Raw genomic sequence first — 20679 nt, 5'->3', positions numbered from 1 at the left:
GACAGCCCTTAGATTTGTGCGATTTATCATATACCCAAAATTTATCGGATTTCTTTTAGTACCCATGTATATGACCTTGCACTTTTCTTTGTTTAGTGCCAATTGCTACTTTTCGCACCATACAGAAATTCTCTCTATCTGAATTTTGTAATTGGATTTGATCGTCTGATGATTTTACTAGCCACTAAATTACAGCGTCATTTGCAATCAATCGAAGGGGGCTGCTCACATTATCACCTAGATCATTTATGTAGATCAGGAACAGCAGAACAAGCAGCCTTGCCACAGTGGTAACACCAGTTCCCATCAGATCACCGAAGTTAAGCACTGTAGGACTGGGCTAGCACTTGGATGGGTGACCATCCAGTCTGCCGAGCGCTGTTGGCAAGCGAGGTGCACTAAGCCCTTGTGAGGCAAACTGATTAGCTACTTGATTGAGAAGTAGCAGCTCTGGTCTCGGAAACTGACATACGGCTGGTAGAGCGGTGTGCTGACCACATGCCCCTCCGTATCCGCATCCAGTGACGCCTGTGAGCCGAGGATGACATGGCGGCCAGTCGGTACCTTTGGGCCTTCCTGGCTTGAGTGGGAGGAGTTTAGGAACAGCAGAGAGCCTATGACACTACCTTGCAGAACGCCAGATTCACTTCTGTTCTACTCGATTATTTACCGTCTTTCTGGAAATCTAGGTATATGGAATCGATCTGATCCCTTGTCGACATCACTCATTACTTCGTGGGAATAAAGAGCTAGCTGTGTTGCACAAGAATGATATTTTCTGAATCCATGTTTGTTATGTATCAATAAGTCATTTTCTTCAAGGTGGTTCATAATGTTCGAGTACAGTATATGATCCAAAATCCTACTGCAAATTGAGGTCACTGATATGGGTCTGTAATTCAATGGTTTACTCTTATTTCCTTTCTTGAATATTGGTGTGACCTGTGCTACTTTCCGGTCTTTAGGAACAGGCCTTTAATCTAGTGGGTGGTTGTATATGATTGCTAAGAAAGGCACTATTGTGTCTGCATACTCTGAAAGGAACCTGACTGGTATACCATCTGGACCATAAGACTTGCCTTTCTGAAGTGATTTGAGTTGTTTCACAACACCTAAGGTATCTACTTTTATGTCACTCATGCTAACAGCTGTTCTGGTTTCGAATTCTACAATATTTACTTTGTCTTCTTTCGTGAAGGAATGACGGAAAACTGTATTTAGTAACTCCACTTTAGTGACACCATGATCGGTAACATTTCCATCGCTATCGCCCAGTGACGGTATTGACTGATTTTTTCCCACTGGTGTACTTTACATACAACCAGAATCTCTTTGGGTTTTCTTCCATCTTTTGAGACAATGCTTCATTGTGGAAACTATTAAAAGCATCTCGCATTGACATCAGCAATAAATTTCGAGATTCTTTGAAACTTAGCCACTCTTGGAGATTTTGTGTTCTTCTGAATTTGGCATGTTTTTTTTGTTGCTTCTGCAACAGTGTTCTGACGTGTTTTGTGTACCATGGTGGATCAGTCCTGTCTCTTACTAACTTATGTGGTATGACTATATATTGCTGTCGATACTGTATCTTTTAATTTGAGCCATAACTGGTCTACACTTACATAATTATCTTGGAAGAAATGGAGACTCTCTCTTATGAAGACATCAAGGAAATTTTTATCTGCTGTTTTAGATAGATGTATTTTGCATTTATTTTTAATGGTTTTGATTGATATGGTTTTAAGCCTCGCTACGATGGCTCTGAGGGATCAAGTAGTGAAGGCAGCAGAGGATCAAGAAGGTAAAAAGACGAGGGCTAGTAGAAATCGTTGGGTAACAGAAGAAATATTGAATTTAATTGATGAAAGGAGAAAATATAAAAATGCAGTAAATGAAGCAGGCAAAAAGGAATACAAACGTCTCAAAAATGAGATCGACAGGAAGTGCAAAATGGCTAAGCAGGCATGGCTAGAGGACAAATGTAAGGATGTGGAGGGTTATCTCACTAGGGGTAAGATAGATACAGCCTACAGGAAAATTAAAGAGACCTTTGGAGAAAAGAGAGCCACTTGTATGAATATCAAGAGCTCAGATGGAAACCCAGTTCTAAGCAAAGAGGGGAAAGCAGAAAGGTGGAAGGAGTATATACAGGGTGCATACAAGGGCGATGTACTTGAGGACAATATTATGGAAATGGAAGAGGACGTAGATGAAGATGAAATGGGAGATACGATACTACATGATGAGTTTGACAGAGCACTGAAAGACCTGAGTTGAAATAAGGCCCCGGGAGTAGACAACATTCCATTAGAACTACTTACGGCCTTGGGTGAGCCAGTCCTGACAAAACTCTACCATATGGTGAGCAAGATGTATGAGACAGGCGAAATACCCTCAGACTTCTAGAAGAATATAATAATTCCAATCCCAAAGAAAGCAGGTGTTGACAGACGTGAAAATTACCGAACTATCACTTTAATAAGTCACAGCTGCAAAATACTAACACGAATTATTTATAGGCGAATGGAAAAACTAGTAGAAGCCGACCTCGGGGAAGATCAGTTTGGATTCCGTAGAAATGTTGGAACACGTGAGGCAATACTGACCTTACGACTTATCTTAGAAGAAAGATTAAGGAAACGCAAACCTACGTTTCTAGCATTTGTAGACTTAGAGAAAGCTTTTGACAATGTTGACTGGAATACGCTCTTTCAAATTCTGAAGGTGGCAGGGGTAAAATACAGGGAGCAAAAGGCTATTTGCAATTTGTACAGAAACCAGATGGTAGTTATAAGAGTCGAGGAGCATGAAAGGGAAGCAGTGGTTTGGAAGGGAGTGAGACAGGGTTGTAGTCTATCCCCGATGTTATTCAATCTGTATATTGACTAAACAGTAAAGGAAACAAAAGAAAAATTTGGAGTAGGTACTAAAATCCAAGGAGAAGAAATAAAAACTTTGAGGTTCACCGATGACATTGTAATTCTGTCAGAGACAGCGAAGGACTTGGAAGGGCAGTTGAATGGAATGGACAGTGTCTTGAAAGGAGGATATAAGATGAACATCAACAAAAGCAAAACAAGGATAATGTAATGTAGTTGAATTAAGGCGGGTGATGCTGAGGGAATTAGATTAGGAAATGAGACACTTAAAGTAATAAAGGAGTTTTGCTATTTGGGGAGCAAAATAACTGATGATGGTCGAAGTAGAGAGGATTTAAAATGTAGACTGGCAATGGCAAGGAAAGCGTTTCTGAAGAAGAGAAATTTGTTAACATCGAGTATAGATTTAAGTGTCAGTAAATCGTTTCTGAAAGTATTTGCATGGAGTGTAGCCATGTATGGAAGTGAAACATGGATAACAAAATAGTTTGGACAAGAAGAGAATAGAAGCTTTCGAAATGTGGTGCTACAGAAGAATGTTGAAGATTAGGTGGGTAGATCACGTAACTAATGAGGAGGTATTGAATCGGATTGGGGAGAAGAGAAGTTTGTGGCACAACTTGAATAGAAGAAGGGATCGGTTGGCAGGACATGTCTTGAGGCATCAAGGGATCACAAATTTAGCATTGGAGGGAAGCGTGGAGGGTAAAAATCGTAGAGGGAGACCAAGAGATGAATACACTAAGCAGATTCAGAAGGATGTAGGTTGCAGTAGGTACTGGGAGATGAAGGAGCTTGCACAGGATAGATTAACATGGAGAGCAGCATCAAACCAGTCTCAGGACTGAGGACCACAACAACAACAACGATGGCTTTATATTCACTAATCCGTGTATGCGTTATGACACTCTCTATTCGATCGGGGTTATTTGTGGTTAAGAGGTCAAGTGTGTTTTCACAACCATTTACAATTTTTGTGGACTCATGATCTAAATGTTCAAAGTAATACTCAGAGAAAGCAATTAGTACAAATTCGGAAGATGTTTTCTGTCTTCCACCAACTTTGAACATGTACTTTCGCCAACAAATCAAGGGTAGATAGATGTCTCCACCAAGTATAACTGTATGTGTGGGTTACTTATTTGTAATGAGATTCAAGTTTTCTTTGAACCATTCAGCTATTATATCATTTGAATCAGGTGCGGTCGGGAGGGGGGGGGGGGGGGGGGGGGTCGGTTGGAGAAGCCAATTATTATTTTGGTTCGGCTGTTTGAGTGTAATCTCTACCCATAGTAATTCACAGGAACTATCTATTTCATATTTCAACTTCACTACAACATAAACTACTACCAACAGACACAAACACCCCACCACCTACTTTATTTAATCTATTCTTTCTAAACACAGTTTGTACCTCTGTAAAAATTTTGGCAGAATTTATCTCCGGCTTTAGCCTGCTTTCTGTACCTATAATGATTTTAGCTTCCGTGCTTTCTATCAGCGCTTGAAGCGCTGGTACTTTTCCAACACAAATACAACAATTTACATCTACAATACCGACTGTTGCTTGGTCGATTCTCGTCGTTTCTTTGTCCTGTACCCTTTGAGACTGGAGTCCTTTTTCATCTTTTCTGAGACTGTCTATCCTAAAAAACTGCCCAGTCCACGCCACATAGCCCCTGCTACCCATGTAGCCGCCTCCTGTGTGTAGTGGACACCTGACCTATTTAGTGGAAACCAAAACGCCACCACCTTAAGGCGCAAGTTGAGGAATCTGCAGCATACACACTCACAGAACTGTGTGAGACTCTGATTCAGACCCTCCACTTGCCTCTGTACCAAAGGACCGCAGTTGGTCCTGTTGACGATGCTGCAGATGGTGAGCTCTGCCTTCATCTCGCTAGGAAGACTGGCATTCTTCACCAACTCAGATAGCCACCAGAAATGAGAGAGATTCTCTTCCGATCCATAGCAACACACATCATTAGTGCCGACATGAGCCATCACCTGCAGTTGGCTGCACCCTGCACCCTTCATGGCATCCGGAAAGAGCTTTTCCACATCTTGGATGATTCTCCCGGTATGCACACGGAGTGCACATTGGCTTTCTTCTTGTCCTTAGCTGCGATATCCCTAAGGGGCTTTATCACCCGCCTAACATTGGAGCTCCCAGTGACAAGCAATCCCACCCTCTACATCTACATCTACATCTACATGACTACTCTGCAATTCACATTTAAGTGCTTGGCAGAGGGTTCATCGAACCACAATCATACTATCTCTCTACTATTCCACTCCCGAACAGCGAGCGGGAAAAACGAACACCTAAACCTTTCTGTTCGAGCTCTGATTTCTCTTATTTTATTTTGATGATCATTCCTACCTATGTAGGTTGGGCTCAACAAAATATTTTCGCATTCGGAAGAGAAAGTTGGTGACTGAAATTTCGTAAAAAGCTCTCGCCGCGACGAAAAACGTCTATGCTGTAATGACTTCCATCCCAACTCGTGTATCATATCTGCCACACTCTCTCCCCTATAACGCGATAATACAAAACGAGCTGCCCTTCTTTGCACCCTCTCGATGTCCTCCGTCAATCCCACCTGGTAAGGATCCCACACCGCGCAGCAATATTCTAACAGAGGATGAACGAGTGTAGTGTAAGCTGTCTCTTTAGTGGACTTGTTGCATCTTCTAAGTGTCCTGCCAATGAAACGCAACCTTTGGCTCGCCTTCCCGACAATATTATCTATGTGGTCCTTCCAACTGAAGTTGTTCGTAATTTTAACACCCAGGTACTTAGTTGAATTGACAGCCTTGAGAATTGTACTATTTATCGAGTAACCGAATTCCAACGGATTTCTTTTCGAACTCATGTGGATCATCTCACACTTTTCGTTATTTAGCGTCAACTGCCACCTGACACACCATACAGCAATCTTTTCTAAATCGCTTTGCAGCTGATACTGGTCTTCGGATGACCTTACTAGACGGTAAATTACAGCATCATCTGCGAACCGTCTAAGAGAACTGCTCAGATTGTCACCCAGGTCATTTATATAGATCAGGAACAGTAGAGGTCCCAGGACGCTTCCCTGGGGAACACCTGATATCACTCTGCGCTTGTCTGCACCTCTCAGGAAGACTGGCCACTGCTGCAACAGGCGAGGCTGCCCTTGCTGGTTCATTTGTACTTTCAGCAGTGGGCCGTACCTCAAACCTGTTATGGAGGTGTAAAGGTACAGCTTTGCAGCCAGCACCAACTTCGCCTTCCACCCAGGGATTCGCGACCCCACCATGGTCCGCCAGTCACTGTGAGGGAAGTGACGACCGGCAGGGATGTCCGAATCCAAGGGTGCAGTGGCATCAGAGGTCTCAGGCGATGCTACAGGTTCCAGAGGCACCAAAGTGCTCGCCTCGGGTGTCCCAATGTCACTGCAGCTTAGGGTAACAGCCTGGAGCCTGTCAATCATGGCCAACACAGCTTCCAGCTGTTTACAGATGGTGGCCAATTCCTTCTGAATCTGTACACAACAGGCCCAGTCCCTATCCATACCTAACAATTTTTTCCTCTCTTTTATCTCTCAAGCCATTTAAAACAAACAGATGACTGATGACTTCGCGAATTTACGTTATATGGGTACTTGCGCAGGTGGGGACTTTCCCTGCAATACATCCAACATTCCCGTAACCCTCCTGGTCTCAACCTTCATTAGTCACTGTCCTCACCCATCCAGCCCCCTCCCTGTTCCCATTCCGGCACTACACAGCTGTCATTTCACCACCAAACCCAGGCTTTTAATTTCTTCTTATTTTTATTTCTCTCCTTTCCGCTAGTTACCCCCTCCCCCTCCGCACCTTCTCTCCTGCCCTCCATATAAACTGCAACACTTCACTGTCCGCCACTCCCAACATAACATAACATCCCTCCCTCTTCCCGCCCCAGCCTCCTCCTTATCCCCAACCAGTCACCACTCCCATCATGCACTGGTGCTGCCGCTGGCAGTGTCGTTACAGCTCTCTGAGACTGTAGATGTCTGTGCAAGTTGTGCTTGTGTGTGTGTGTGTGTGTGTGTGTGTGTGTGTGTGTGTGTGTGTGTGTGTCTACTGCTGACAAAGACCTTAATGGCCAAAAGCTATGATTGTGTGAATCTTTTTATTGTGCCTATCACGACTCCGCACCTCCACTATATGGTGAGTAGCAACTTTCTTTCTCTTGTATTGTTAGGTTGTAAATTATTGTTCATAAACATTGTACTACGTAACAATTTATGATATAATTAAAAAAGTGTAACTAAGTATAGCTATAAATACTGTAAGAGGAATGTTTATTTTAATAATAAATATTGTACAAACATTTGATAACATCCATACAATGTATATTGTTCTACAGATGAATCAATTAATCAGTCAGTCAATCATCAAATCTAAATAATTTTGAGATAAATATTCATGTAACTCATGCAAGAGGTTAACATATAACAATAATTTATCAGAAAGAAAGTAAACATAAATTGTTCTGAAGATACCATGTTTGTGCTGAAACATGTCTGTATAACAACAAAACTATAAAATGGTGTCATGGATAAGGTGGATTGTCTCTCCAGTATTTTTCAATGTTGATTTGGATTGCCATACCTAAAGCTACAATTTCACGAGGTTAAGATGGTTGGTCATTTTTATAAATTAAATCAATAGTTGGAAGGTTCCATGTTTGAGTCCCAGTCTGACCCACAGTTTTAATTTCCTGGAAGTTCACATAAGCACACCCTCCACTGCACAGTGAGAATTAATTCTGGAGAAATATAGATTATTTGTGAAATTGTTTCTTTTCAACACTCTTTTGAATTTCTCAAAAATAGTAACACCTGCATCCTAAGAGACCTCTTACTGTTTCCTACTTTCTTACATCAGAAACTACCTAAGATGCATAAACAAGTGAAATATTTGATGTTACGTGTCATGTCTCGAGTTTTTTCTATAATTTTAGCAAAGAGTGGAAATATGCCTTACATTTGCTGGCTTACCTTTTGTTAAATATTAGCTTCGCATTTTCTTATTTCAGTATTGTTTCATAAAAAAGTTTATTTTACCTATTTATGTAACACAGTATATGTAAGTGATTATTAATTGCTACATTTCAAGTAAAAGATGCATTGAACAGTGGACACGCTCATAGAAAATGTGACAAATTGATTATGTTTTCAAGAATGTCTTTCCTCAGACCCAGCATATGCAAAATTCACTTACACACAGGCACTACTGCTTCTCAACACCACCACCATCTGACTTAGGGAAGTAGCAATTTTGATTAGGATGGGCAGTGGAGGAAAGGGAAGGACATGAAGTAGAGAGAGGGAGGAACTGGACATGGTGTTGGGCTGGAAAATGTAGGTGTATTCAAAGTCAGGATAGGGTCTCACTGGGAGGAACACTGAAGGAAACAGGAGACAACAGGGGAAATACAGATAATCCAAAGTAGCAGAAAGAGATTAGAATGCATCATATATATGGAATATGAAACAAAATGACTGAGAAAGTGAGAGGCTTGTGTAGGGACAAGAGGGTGAAACAGAATGAGAATATCCATATGGCTTGAGCTGTGAAGCATCTGTTGAAGTTAATCATCTTATGCTGCAAAGCAGACACCACAACTGCATTGTCTATTTGGACTCTGACTGTGACAGTAAATACCAAAAAAAGAAGGAAGATTCAAATTTAACATCCAGTTGAAACAATGTCATTAGAGATGTAATGCAAAGTTACGTCAGATAAGGATGGGGAAGGAAGCAGGCTGCATTGTTTTCTATGGAGTCATTCTGGCATTTGCCTTAAGAAATTTAGGAAAATCATATAAAATTGGACAGAGATTTGAACCTAACTTCTCTGGAAATCTAGTCAAGTGTCTTTTAAAAATGAACCATCTGACATGGTTTGAAATGGCAGTGACAGGCTTAGAATGGTAGGTGTGAGTAAATGTATGGAACAGACCTTGTATATAAATCTTTCACAAGGGTATACCCATGGCATTGTTGGTAGTGTTTTGAAGGCACATTGGGATAGACACCAATTTGCAGTGGTGAGAATCATTATGCATAAGATATTTATCATATCAGAACACAATTGGTATAGTTGATTTAGTTGTCCCAACTCTGAGTTGTAGAGAGTGATAAAGGGGGTGATGAGAAGATGTGCATAGTGTCTTAAGTGTTTGTGTAGGTAAGGCATGGCAGATTTATTTCTTGACAAGACAGAGGACAGTTTTGACTGTCAGAGGTGTTAGCAAGATCCTCAACATGTCACAGCAAGTAGCATCCAAGGCTGCCCATTGTTCACTCCCTCTTATATCTTGTGAGTAATGAGACATCCAGTTTAAAAATTAGAGCCAATAGTATTAACAGTAGTAATCCACATAAATGCTACTATATTACTTGGTAAAAAATTCATTTAATTATTTCTGGTTCTAAGAGTATATTGGTTTTGGGTTTACAGACTCCAGCTCTAAGGGACAGTCAAGCAGTTGCTGCCTGTGTTCCTGTGATGAACTGGAAATGCCTGATTTTGCTCTCGAGTCTTCAGGTACAGCCATAGATAACTCCAGGCAATACCTGAGTGCATACATTCAGTAGAAATCTAAATTAAGTTTAACAAAGAATGTGTCATGCTGTATAATTTAAAGTGCTTTTCTCATACTGCTTTTCTGAATTTCATTTTATGACTTACTTCTCAGAACAGTGTTAGCTGCATATGAAGTATTAGGTTTAGACTGTCTGCTTTGACAACATTCTAAATGTAGTCATGAGCCTTTCCACTGATTTGGTGCTACCATCCATTTCTTCTTATCACAATATTTCCACCTGCATATGCCCAATACATAACACATTGTGAATACTGTGGTTTACATAATTAGTTCCTGAATGCCTTAACCGTTGCTATGCATAATCTTCTGAAGAAGGTCACTAAATGCCAAAACCAGTAAAGAAATTAAATTTCTTTTATGCAGCTGGTTGCTTATTATTTCATTATATTCTACTAATGTGTCCCTTTTTTCTGCAAACTTTTTTGCATACCTATTATTGCTTGTTACTCTTCATTTCATACTCAGCCTACCCACTTGATTTTTAACATACATTTGTGGACACAGTGTTCTAAAAGGTTTCACTTTTCTCCTGTTTTTTTTTTACTGTCTCTATTTTTCTTTTATACACCATTGTGTTCCAAGAAAATACCTTCAGAAAAATCTTCCTTAAAGCTAAGTAAAAGTATCAATAAAAATGTTCATTTGTATCCCATCACTGGTCACTGCACACGGGCACACTACACGCACACACACACACACACACACACACACACACACACACACACACACAGAGAAAAATAAAAAGCACACACGTGCGGGGATTATTTTGACGATATTTCCTTTATAGAATTCTTCATGTTGTTCTTGTGGTCTGTTTGAAAAACTGAGTCAGCATCTCACCATGATGAATGAGATTTTGAGCTCAAGGAAATGGTAATTGGTAAGAACTGCCCATCACAGATCCTGGGCATAGGATTTTACAATAAGAGAAATTAGACTATGACAGTTTACTCTAGAATTGTAGTTAATTACTAAATAGTGTTAATTTTTACCATTAGCTGCTCTATATTACCTAAGTAATCTTGACTTAGCATAAATTATTTAAGAAGGATGCTTTAACTGACTGTTTAAATATTTGGCTAATAGTTGTCTCTCTAATCATCTGGGGCAGTTTATTGTGCAGTTTTATTCCCCTGTATGGTCTCAGAAACTGACATACAGCCGGGAGAGTGGTGCGCTGACCACACGCCCCTCCATATCCGCATCCAGTGATGCCTGTGGGCTGAGGATGACACAGTGGCCAGTTAGTACCATTGGGCCTTCATGGCCTGTTCAGGAGGTGTTTAGCTTTTTTCCCCCTGTAGAAAATACTGTTTGATCTTGGGTAAGTGTAAGTTTAGAATGGCTCTTGTTCTGTGATCATGAATCCTATTGTTCATGTGATAATTGCTGAATTTATTTTTTATGTGCATAACAGATTGCTGGATAATGGTGTAGTTAGATTCCCCAGCTTTTTAAACAGATCTTTTTCCAGAGCTTGATTACTGTTTTTAGTTATTATTATAATGGCTTGTTTCTGTAGTTTGAAAACCGTGTCCATGTTTTGTGTAGGGGAAACCCCCAAAAATGATTCCATATGTTTATTTATTAGCTGTTCAGCATGTTCACCACATAATTGGCTTTGTCAAAATACAGATATAGTGCCTATAGGAATAATATGTGATTACAAAGCATCATCTGTTAAACAATGATACAAGACTCTATGGGCACAGTATACTGATGACAATTCTCTCTCTCTCTCTCTCTCTCTCTCTCTCTCTCTCTCTCTCTCTCTCTCTCTCTAGTGTAGTTGTGTGTTTGTTACACATCAGGTGACAGTCAATATTAATTCCTAAAATTTTGTGTTTGCTATACAATCTATGAAATTTCCGTTCACATATCTTCAGTGTAAGATTGTTGCATGATGACCAAATTTAAGTATTTAGTAGTATTTCATTTACTGTCTGTGAGGTTTTCTGGTGTTGATCTGTGATTCCACTATTGCTGTCATTAGCAAAAAGATTTTCTTCTCCTTATCTAACACTGTCAGCAAAGTTCGTCCTAAGATCCTGCCTATTAATACTTAATGTGAGTCATACCACATCCCTAAGATTCTTATGGAACTTATGGAACATGACATGTGAATGTATGAAGGTAGTCATGATGTGATAAATGGTTCACTAAATTTTTCTTTATGTGAATCCTGTGCTACCTCTACCCTTTGTGCCCTGCTTCTCAGTTATGGGCAAAACCAGTTATTGACAGTTCCTCTTATTCTCAATGAATCTATAAATTTATGGTAAGCGGTACCAAAAGCCTTTTGCAGATCTATAAACATGCCTGTGACACAGTAGTAGTAGTAGTAGTAGTAGTAGTTTATTCACACAGATAAAAATTTACATTGCATGGATTGCATCAGAAAATACATATAACACACACACACACACACACACACACACACACACACACAGAGAGAGAGAGAGAGACGGGAGTCCACAGTACTCTACACAATCACTTTATAATTGCATATACAACTTTGGTTTATTATATGAAAGATTTTCATGGAATTCTTAGTTCAGATTTAAATAAAAAACACATAATAGTTGTGTCACTACTAATGAAAGTAGTAATTCAGATCATAGCAAACATTTGTCTGAAAATGCTATTGACATTGTTTGTGGCATATATTATCAACATAGTATGTGAATGTAATTATTTGCTACTAGGTTGTTGAAGGTATTTGTTTACACTGTAGTAGCACTTGCTCATTAAAATCTTGAACATTTCTTCCTTAAATGTAGAATTTTTTTTTAAATTTCTTTTATATATGTTGGAAGTTTGTTATACAATTTTGTACCTTGATCATTTGTTTGTTTTTGTGCAATAGCCTTTTTTACCCTTTCTACATGAATATCATTGCGCATTGTTGTATTTCAAACTTTCAGAGCACCTTTTTTTGTTAATTACACTTTTTGTAAGCAGAGGCATGGTAAAGACAGAATATTTAGCTGTTGAAATATCTGATTGGAGGGTGTCAGCCTTGAAGTGTTGGTAATTATTTTAACAGCTCATTTCTGTAGTGTGAAGACGGGACTTTAGATTCATTGTATTATGACCCAGAAAGTGAGGCCATAGGCAATAGCAGTGTGAATCTAAGCAAAGTAGACAGTTCTGCTACACTGTTTAATAGTCACATTACTAATTTCACATAGTGCAAACCAAGCAGAACTTAACTTCCTAGCGAGACTGTGGATGTGGGATTTCCAATCTAAATTTTCATCAATATGTACCTAAAAATTTTGTGATACCTACTCTCTTAACTTCTTTATTTTGTATTCTGAGGTCTAGGTCATTTTGTGACTTTGTTATCCTGTACTAGATGTAATTAGTTTTTGAAATATTTAAAGCTAACTTCCCATGTAGCGGAGATGCTGAGTCACAGATAGGCACAACAAAAAAACTGTCACAAATAAAACCTTTGGCCCATAAGGCCTGCACCAACAATGGGCAACAGACACACACACACACACACACACACACACACACATGCAAATGCAACTCATACACACGACTGCAGTCTCAGGCAACTGAAACCACATTGTGAGCAGCAGCACCAGTTCATGATGGGAAAGGTGACTGGGTGGGGGTAAGGAGTTGGCTGGGGCAGGGAGGCAGAGGAATAGTATGGTAGGAGAGGAGCACAGTGGTTCACACTGTTGCTGATCATACTTCTGAACATGACATCCTTCATTTCAATGATTGCTTCACAGCCTGTGCCATATGGATCCTTCCCACCAACACCAGCTTTTCTGAATTGTGCAGGTGGAAACTTTTTCTGCAATACATCCTACTTCCCATAACCCTCCTGGCCTCTATCTTCCTTAGTCACTGTCCTCACCCATCCAGCCCCTTCCCTGTTCCCATTCCGGTACTACACAGCCGTCATTCCACCGTCAGACCCTGTCTTTCTTTTTATCTCTCACCTTTTCTGCTCTCCCCCCCCCCCCCCCCCCCCACTTCTCCCCTGCTTTCCATCTAACCTGCAGCACTTCACTGCCGCCACCCCCACCACACTATCCCTCCCCCTTCCCACCCCAGGCTCCTCCTTTCCCCACCCAGTCGCCACTCCCATCATGCACTGGTGCTGCTGTTCACAGTGTAGTTTCAGTTGTCTGAGACTGCAGTTGTGTGTGTGTGTGTGTGTGTGTGTGTGTGTGTGTGTGTGTGTGTGTGTGTGTGTGTGGTCTATTGTTGCTGAAAGGCTTACTGGCTTATGCTTGATTTGTGACATTTTTTTTGTTGTGCCTATCTGCAACTCAGCATCTCCAATATATGGTGAGTGGCAACTTTGCATCTCATAATACTGTTACATTCATTCCTCGATTTTCCTTTGTTTGATTTGTTAAAGTTAAGTTGTTCATTTCAAACCACTTTCATGAATATTCCAGAACTTTAGTTGGAGATGTTGGCAATACTTGGCTTACATCGGTCACAACATTTGTATCATCAGCAAACAGGATATATGAGTCCCACTGATTGGAAATTTGATGTGATTTATTTAAATTAGAAATAAGAGAGGTTCTAGAACACTCATGTGTGCTACTCCAGTTAGTACAGTCTGAAAATCAGATCTATAAGCAGTACTTTGGTTTTAATGTTGGGTGAGGTAATTTCTACTATCTGTCGTCAATATAAGACTTAAACCATTTTTTTTACAACTCCTCTTATACCAATAGCATGTAATTTGTCTAGGAAGGTATCATGTTGGACAGTATCATATGCCTTTGATAAGTCCAAATTTATTCATATTAATCTGTTGTGTCTGTCTAATCCCATTACGATATTTTCAGTGAAATAGATAATAGCTGATTCTGTACTCAATCTTTTACGAAAACCATGCTGGTTTACAGACAAGAGATTGAATTTTTCAAGGAAATTTGTAATTCTGTTTTTCATAACTCTCTCTATGACTTTCGAAAATACAGATAATGAAGCGTTGGTATATAATTTCCCACTTCATATACACTGCCCTTTTAATGCAGTGGTTTCATTTTTGAAATTTTTCTAATCTTTGAGGAAATACTCCTTCTGATAATGATGTATTTATGACATGTGAGAGCAGTTCTAATATGACCTTAGCACATTTTATTATGACTGAACCAGGTACTTTGCTAATCCCTGAAGACATTTTATTCCTTATTGTTTTTATTATTCTTAGAACTTGTGATTTATTTGTGGGGGATAGCAATATTGAATTGGCACTTTTTGCAGGGCAATTTTTAGTGAGGTTGACTCACGTATTTATGAAGTAGTTATTTATGTAATTTGCTAGAGTAAGCTTTCTGAGTACCACGCTGTAATTATCTTCTAAAACAATGTTATCTTGACTTTCAACATTTTCGTTAATTTCTTTTTTTACTGCACCCCATATTGCATTTGATGTGTTCTCCAGAATGCTTTTGATGTGTTTACTGGCCCTAAAATTACCTTGTCATTGTGCATTGTTTTACCTTTTTATATCACCTTCCTTTAAATATTCATATATCTTAACACAGCCTGGGAAGTGTTTATCTTTGGTGTCCTTTTTGATTTGAGTGAGATGTTTTAGAGTTTGACTAAATACTCTGATAGCAGATAATATCCACTGGCTGTTGTCTAGTCCATCAAGCAGCACTCCTGTAAACTTAACTGTGACTGATTCTGTTTTCTACTAATCCAGAAACCTTTTTCTGTATATTTTGCATCGCCCTCCTTTATAGTACAGGATCAACTTTTGCCTGGTTCAGATACTCGAAGAAGCTACCTGAGATGGAAGAGTTATTTATTAAGTCACAGTTAATGAGGCTTGCATACTGGCTATGCGTTCTTCAAGTGTATGGACTGGCATTTCACGTATGCTTGCTGAATTCTCTCTCCCCCCCCCCCCCCCCCAACAACCCCCCCTTTTTTTGTGCTGTCTTCATACTTTGTGGTGGGTAATATCATTCTACTTGTTCATTATTTTTAACTGGAAATTTTTGGCTTTGGGAGTTTTTGTTTTAGTTGATCTTCTATACTACAAAAATATCCTTTCACAAAATGTGCTAATTTCTGTGGATCATTTATGAAACAATGGGTGCCTTTTATTTGTAGGTTATTGTGGTTCTGTTTTTGCTTTTCTGTTTCGTATTTGACAGCTACACTTCATTTTGAGTATTAAGTATTGTATGGTCATATTCTGGCTTTTTTGTGGCAAGAAATGCCTTTCTATGAATCTTTTTATGTAGTTGTTGTGGCCTTCGGTCTAAACATTGGTTTCATGCATCTCTCTGTGCTATTCTATGCTTTGCAAGGCTCGTCATATCTGAATAACTACTGCAACCTACTTCCTTCCAAAACTACTAACTGTGTTCATCTCTTGGTCTATCTGTATGATTTTTATCCCCCACACTTCACTCCAATACTAAATTGGTGATCCCTTGATGTCCCAGTGTGTCCTCTCAACCAATCCCTTCTATTATTTGAATTATGCCGTTAATTTCTGTTCTCCCCAGTTGTAATCAGTACCTCCTCATTATTTATATGATCTTCTGTAACACCATATTTCGAAAGTTATAATAAGTTGTAGGGTCAGTATTGTTTCATGTGTTCCTACATTTCTATGGAATCCATACTGATCTTCCCTGAGGTCAGTTACTACCTGTTTTTCTATTTTTCTGTAAATAATTCTTTTTAGTATTTTGCAACAATGGATTATTAAACTGAAGTTTGGTAATATTCACATCTGGTGGCACCTGTTTTTTTTGGAAATTGAATCATCATATTATTCTTGAAGTCTGAGAGTAATTCACCTGTGTCATACATTTTGCGTGTCAGGTGGAATAGTTTTGTCATGGCTGGCTCTCCCAAGGATATCAGTAGTTCTGATTGAATGTTGTCTACTCCAGGGGCCATGTTTCAACTTAGGACCTTCAGTGCTTCATTAAATTCTCGCAGTATGATAACTCCTATCTCATCTTCATTTCTGTCCTCTTCCCTTTCTATAATAGTGCCATTAAGTTCATTTCCGCTGTAAAGCCACCCAATACACTACTCTTGCCTTTCGGCTTTCCCTTCTTTGCTTAGTACTGGTTTTCCACCTGAGCTCTTGATATTCATACAACTACTTCTCTTTTCTCCGTGTTAATTTTCCTGTAGGCAGTATCTTTCTTCGCCATAGTTATACATGATTCTATATCCTCGCGTTTGTTCTCTAGCGATTCCTACTTATTGGAATTATGCCGCAAATTTCTGTTCTCCCCAGTTGTAATCAGTACCTCCTCATTATTTATATGATCTTCTGTAACACCATATTTCGAAAGTTATAATAAGTCGTAGGGTCAGTATTGTTTCATGTGTTCCTACATTTCTATGGAATCCATCCTGATCTTCCCTGAGGTAGAGATTCTATATCCTTGCGTTTGTTCTCTAGCCATTCCTACTTAGTCAGTTTGAACTTACTATCAGTCCCATTTTTTAGGTTTTTATATTCCCTTCCACCGATTTCATTTGCTGTGTTTTTATATTTTCTCCTTTTATCAGTTAAATTCAGTATCTTCTATGGCATCCAGTGATTTTTACTAGGCCTCGTGTTTTTGCCTGTTTCGTCCCCTTTCACCTACTGTATTTCATCTCTTACAGCTACCCATTTGTCTTCTACTGTATTCTTTCCCCTGTTTCAGTGAATTGTTACCTAATGCTCTCTCTGAAACTATCAATAATCTCTGGTCCTTTCAACTTTCCCAGGTCCCATCTCCTTAAGTTTCTACCTTGTTGCTGTTTCTTCAGTTTTAATATTTTAGATGTTTGTTAATAGTTTAACAACTGTGGTTCAATATGGAGTTTTTTGGAAATGGGATACTTATGGCCTGAGAGGACTTTCTTGTGTCTGTTGTTATCTATTTGTTTTTATTGATCATTGCTGTTAATGTGGGTACTTCCAGAAATTTAGTTAAAATGTGTAAAGAATGTAGAAAATTTTTCATCTACATTGTTTCCTGTCTACACTCCAGCCTGGCGTAGGTCTAATAATACCTGTGAAAAGTTTTGAATTTTGGGTTTTGAAAGATTTTTTCATAGGTTTGCAGTCTTGTGGACTTATCCAATGCACCTTTCACTTTTATTAATTTCCAAATATAAGCATAGAGTTCAAGATCTTTTATATTTACAAAACAGTGTTAGTGTCTATATTTGTAACAGCACATTCAATTACTGAGACTGAGGTTTATGTTGCACTGTTGACCAACTGACGTGCCAAAACTGTGAAGAATATTTAAGCTGCTACTGATTTCATCCACGATATTTGTGTTTGTATTTATGTCTCCACTTAAGATTCTGTTGTTCTTGGTATTGAACTTTTTTGAGAACTTCAGTCAATCTATAAAAAAAGATCTGAGTGATTGATGCCCACAAAGAATGATCTTTTTTCTAGCCAGTATCTGTTAGTTTAAATTGCTGTACAGTAGAGCATGGACATGGATGTTTGAAAAACTAATTTATTTGGATAATAGAACTGCATATTTTTATTTACCAATTTACAAATAAAAACTACATATGAGGGTCACTCCAAATGAAATGCACATTATTTTTGTAAAAATACAATTTTCATTCTGCATGTGTGAAAGTTTTACAGTGTGTAGATACATCCTTCCCACTTGTTTTCAAACTTTGTTCAACCTGTTCCTATGAGTGGCGCCGTCACAGCATGTCTTCAAGAGGCTGCTACAATTGACGTTTGTCAGAAGCATCTTGCTGTCATAGAATTCCTGTGCTGTGAAAATGAGACAGTGAGAAACATCGACAAGAGGATGAAAAAGGTGTATCGAGATGCTGCTGTCAATCGCAGTACAGTTAGTTGGTGGGCAAGCAGGTTATGTGATGAAAGCGAGCACGGCAATATTGAGAATTGTCCTTGCCTGTGGGTATACAGGCGCTGGTTCCGAGATGGTGTAAGGTAGTTGAAAGGAATGGAAATTATGTGGAGAAATGAAAATATTGTTCCTAAAGGATGTATCTACACACGGTAAAATTTTTAGACATGTAGAATGAAAGATGGATTTTTAAAAAAATGGTGTGCATTTCTTTTGGAGTGACCCTCGTATATTTATAATAACATTAATCTGGCACAGAAGCCAGAGACAGTGGTCATGTGTGTGAGTTGTGCTTGTGTGAAAGCATATATGTTTTCTATTTCAGAATAGGGCCTTATGGCCAAAGACTTAAATGTATAGTAGTCTCTTCATTGTGTCTGTCTGCAGGTCAGCTTCTCTTTTACATTTTAAGTAGCAATCTGTCTTTTTCATCATAAAGTACCATTAGTTATTCCATTCTGAACTTTCCATTGTTTAACGTATGCATTTTGCTTCTGCAGTACATACGTATAGAGTTTACCCTTAAAAAGTGCTTAATTGTGGTCTTTCTAAGCAAGCCTACCCAGTTTCGAACTGAGAGTAGGGAAAACATTTTTAAAACTTTTTATCGACTTGAATATTTATTACATAGACAGCTCAACTTGACAACTACAACAAAAGTAAGTTTTTCATTGAACAGCAAAAAGAATCCATAGAGAGCTTTTTCCTTCATTTTTCAATTCTTTGAACTTGCCAGGATTAAGTGTGAATGCTTCTTCTTGAAGCAATAACCCTCAGCACACAGGCAGTAAGCATTCAGATACTTGTCATGTGTTGGACTGCTCTCCATTTGTGACCACTGGGTCCAAATTTGGCACTGTACATTCTCTGTATGATTGTATGATATAAATGCTGTCATTTGACAAGCCATAACATGAGTGAACGTGTGCTGTAGTGAAACAGTTTTATGTGAATTTCAGCAATTACAGTACTGCGTTGCAAGAATATCACTGACTGAAATGTCAGAGGAGAGGCCCAATGTCATTACATGGTTTAAACAAGATGATAAAGAAATCTGAAAACATGGAGCTTTTTGTGGCTCCCGGAAAAGGAAGGCATCCTGTTCCAGTGGAAGTTATTGACGATGTCACTGTTGCTATAACTGCCCATGTAGCACTTGCCTTGGGTGGGGATAGTACTCATGCACTGTTATGAGAATTGTCTATCCCATGGTCAACAGTACAGAAAATCTTACAGTCTATTTTACACTGCTATCCATACAAGATCCAGATGGCTCAGCAACCAAAATCTCATGACCCACAGCAACCTTCTGAATTTGCTCTTTGGTTTCTGGCACAGACTGAAGTTGATGACACATGGCCAGGCAATATTCCATGGAATACACAGAACTGCCAAATTTGGAGTACTGTTAAGCCACGTGTTGTGCACGAAGAGTCATTGCACTCGCTGTATGTGACTGTATGATGTGAAGTCATAAGCACCTTTATTCACAGTTTGTTGTTCTTTGAAGAGATTGCAGCCAGAGGGCCTGTCAGGTGTATTGTGATGTCTGCACATTATTGAGATCTCATTGTACAGCTTGTGATTGCTTCTTTGTAACAGCACAACTGTTTGTAAATCTTTGTTTTCATGCAAGATGGGGCAACAACTCATGTGGCTCTTCTAAAGATCTGCCTGATGCAACCCTTCAAGATCGTGTTACCTCCAGAGGTTTCACAGATGCATGGCTTTCAAGATCACCTGATATGAATCTATATGACTTTTGGCTCAGTATATCTAAAACAATGCAATTACCAGGGACATATTTGGTCTCTACCTGATCTGAAGGCCAGTATACAGGAACATGTTGTTCAGATTCAACCAGGAATGCTTGAGCAACTGTTGACCAGGTTGTTTTGTTGATGCAGCATCATGTCAACGTCTCTGTCGCTCATATTGGACAAATTGTGTAAGCAGCGGTTGATAATAAAATCAACGTTATGCACTTCTTTGAAGTTTTCTGCTCACATCCTGTTCATAATCTGTTAGATATGGAAATATTTCTATATGTCTTATAGATTGTGTGAACACTGCCATTTGTAAATAATTTTCATTTTCTCTTGTAAATAAATTTAATTACTTTAAGCTTAAATACTACAGTGTGGTTACAATAAAAGTGCTGTTGCTCACAGGCATAGTGTGGGCTGTAATTATCACATGGCATCGAAACTTGTTTGATATTCTAGGGCATTAACATGGAACTGCTTTATGATGGAAAAAAAATTATTTCCAATTTTGGCCACCAGGTGCAAGT

At 39.0% G+C, this 20679-nt stretch overlaps 1 protein-coding gene and 1 pseudogene across 2 annotated transcripts in view; both read left to right on the top strand.

Moving 5' to 3' along the window:
- Window positions 1-20679, top strand: part of LOC126331618 (klaroid protein-like) — a 234395-nt gene that overhangs the window by 110840 nt on the left and 102876 nt on the right. For both annotated transcript variants that reach the window (XM_049996507.1, XM_049996508.1), the window contains exon 7: window positions 9372-9458. In XM_049996507.1, the coding sequence (XP_049852464.1) occupies window positions 9372-9458 (87 nt within the window). The remainder of the gene's footprint in view (window positions 1-9371; window positions 9459-20679) is intronic.
- Window positions 270-387, top strand: LOC126337246 (5S ribosomal RNA; annotated as a pseudogene).

Source organism: Schistocerca gregaria, chromosome 2 (genome assembly GCF_023897955.1).
Source record: "Schistocerca gregaria isolate iqSchGreg1 chromosome 2, iqSchGreg1.2, whole genome shotgun sequence".
Lineage (NCBI taxonomy): Eukaryota > Metazoa > Arthropoda > Insecta > Orthoptera > Acrididae > Schistocerca > Schistocerca gregaria.
This window is presented reverse-complemented; position numbering and strand designations above follow the sequence as displayed.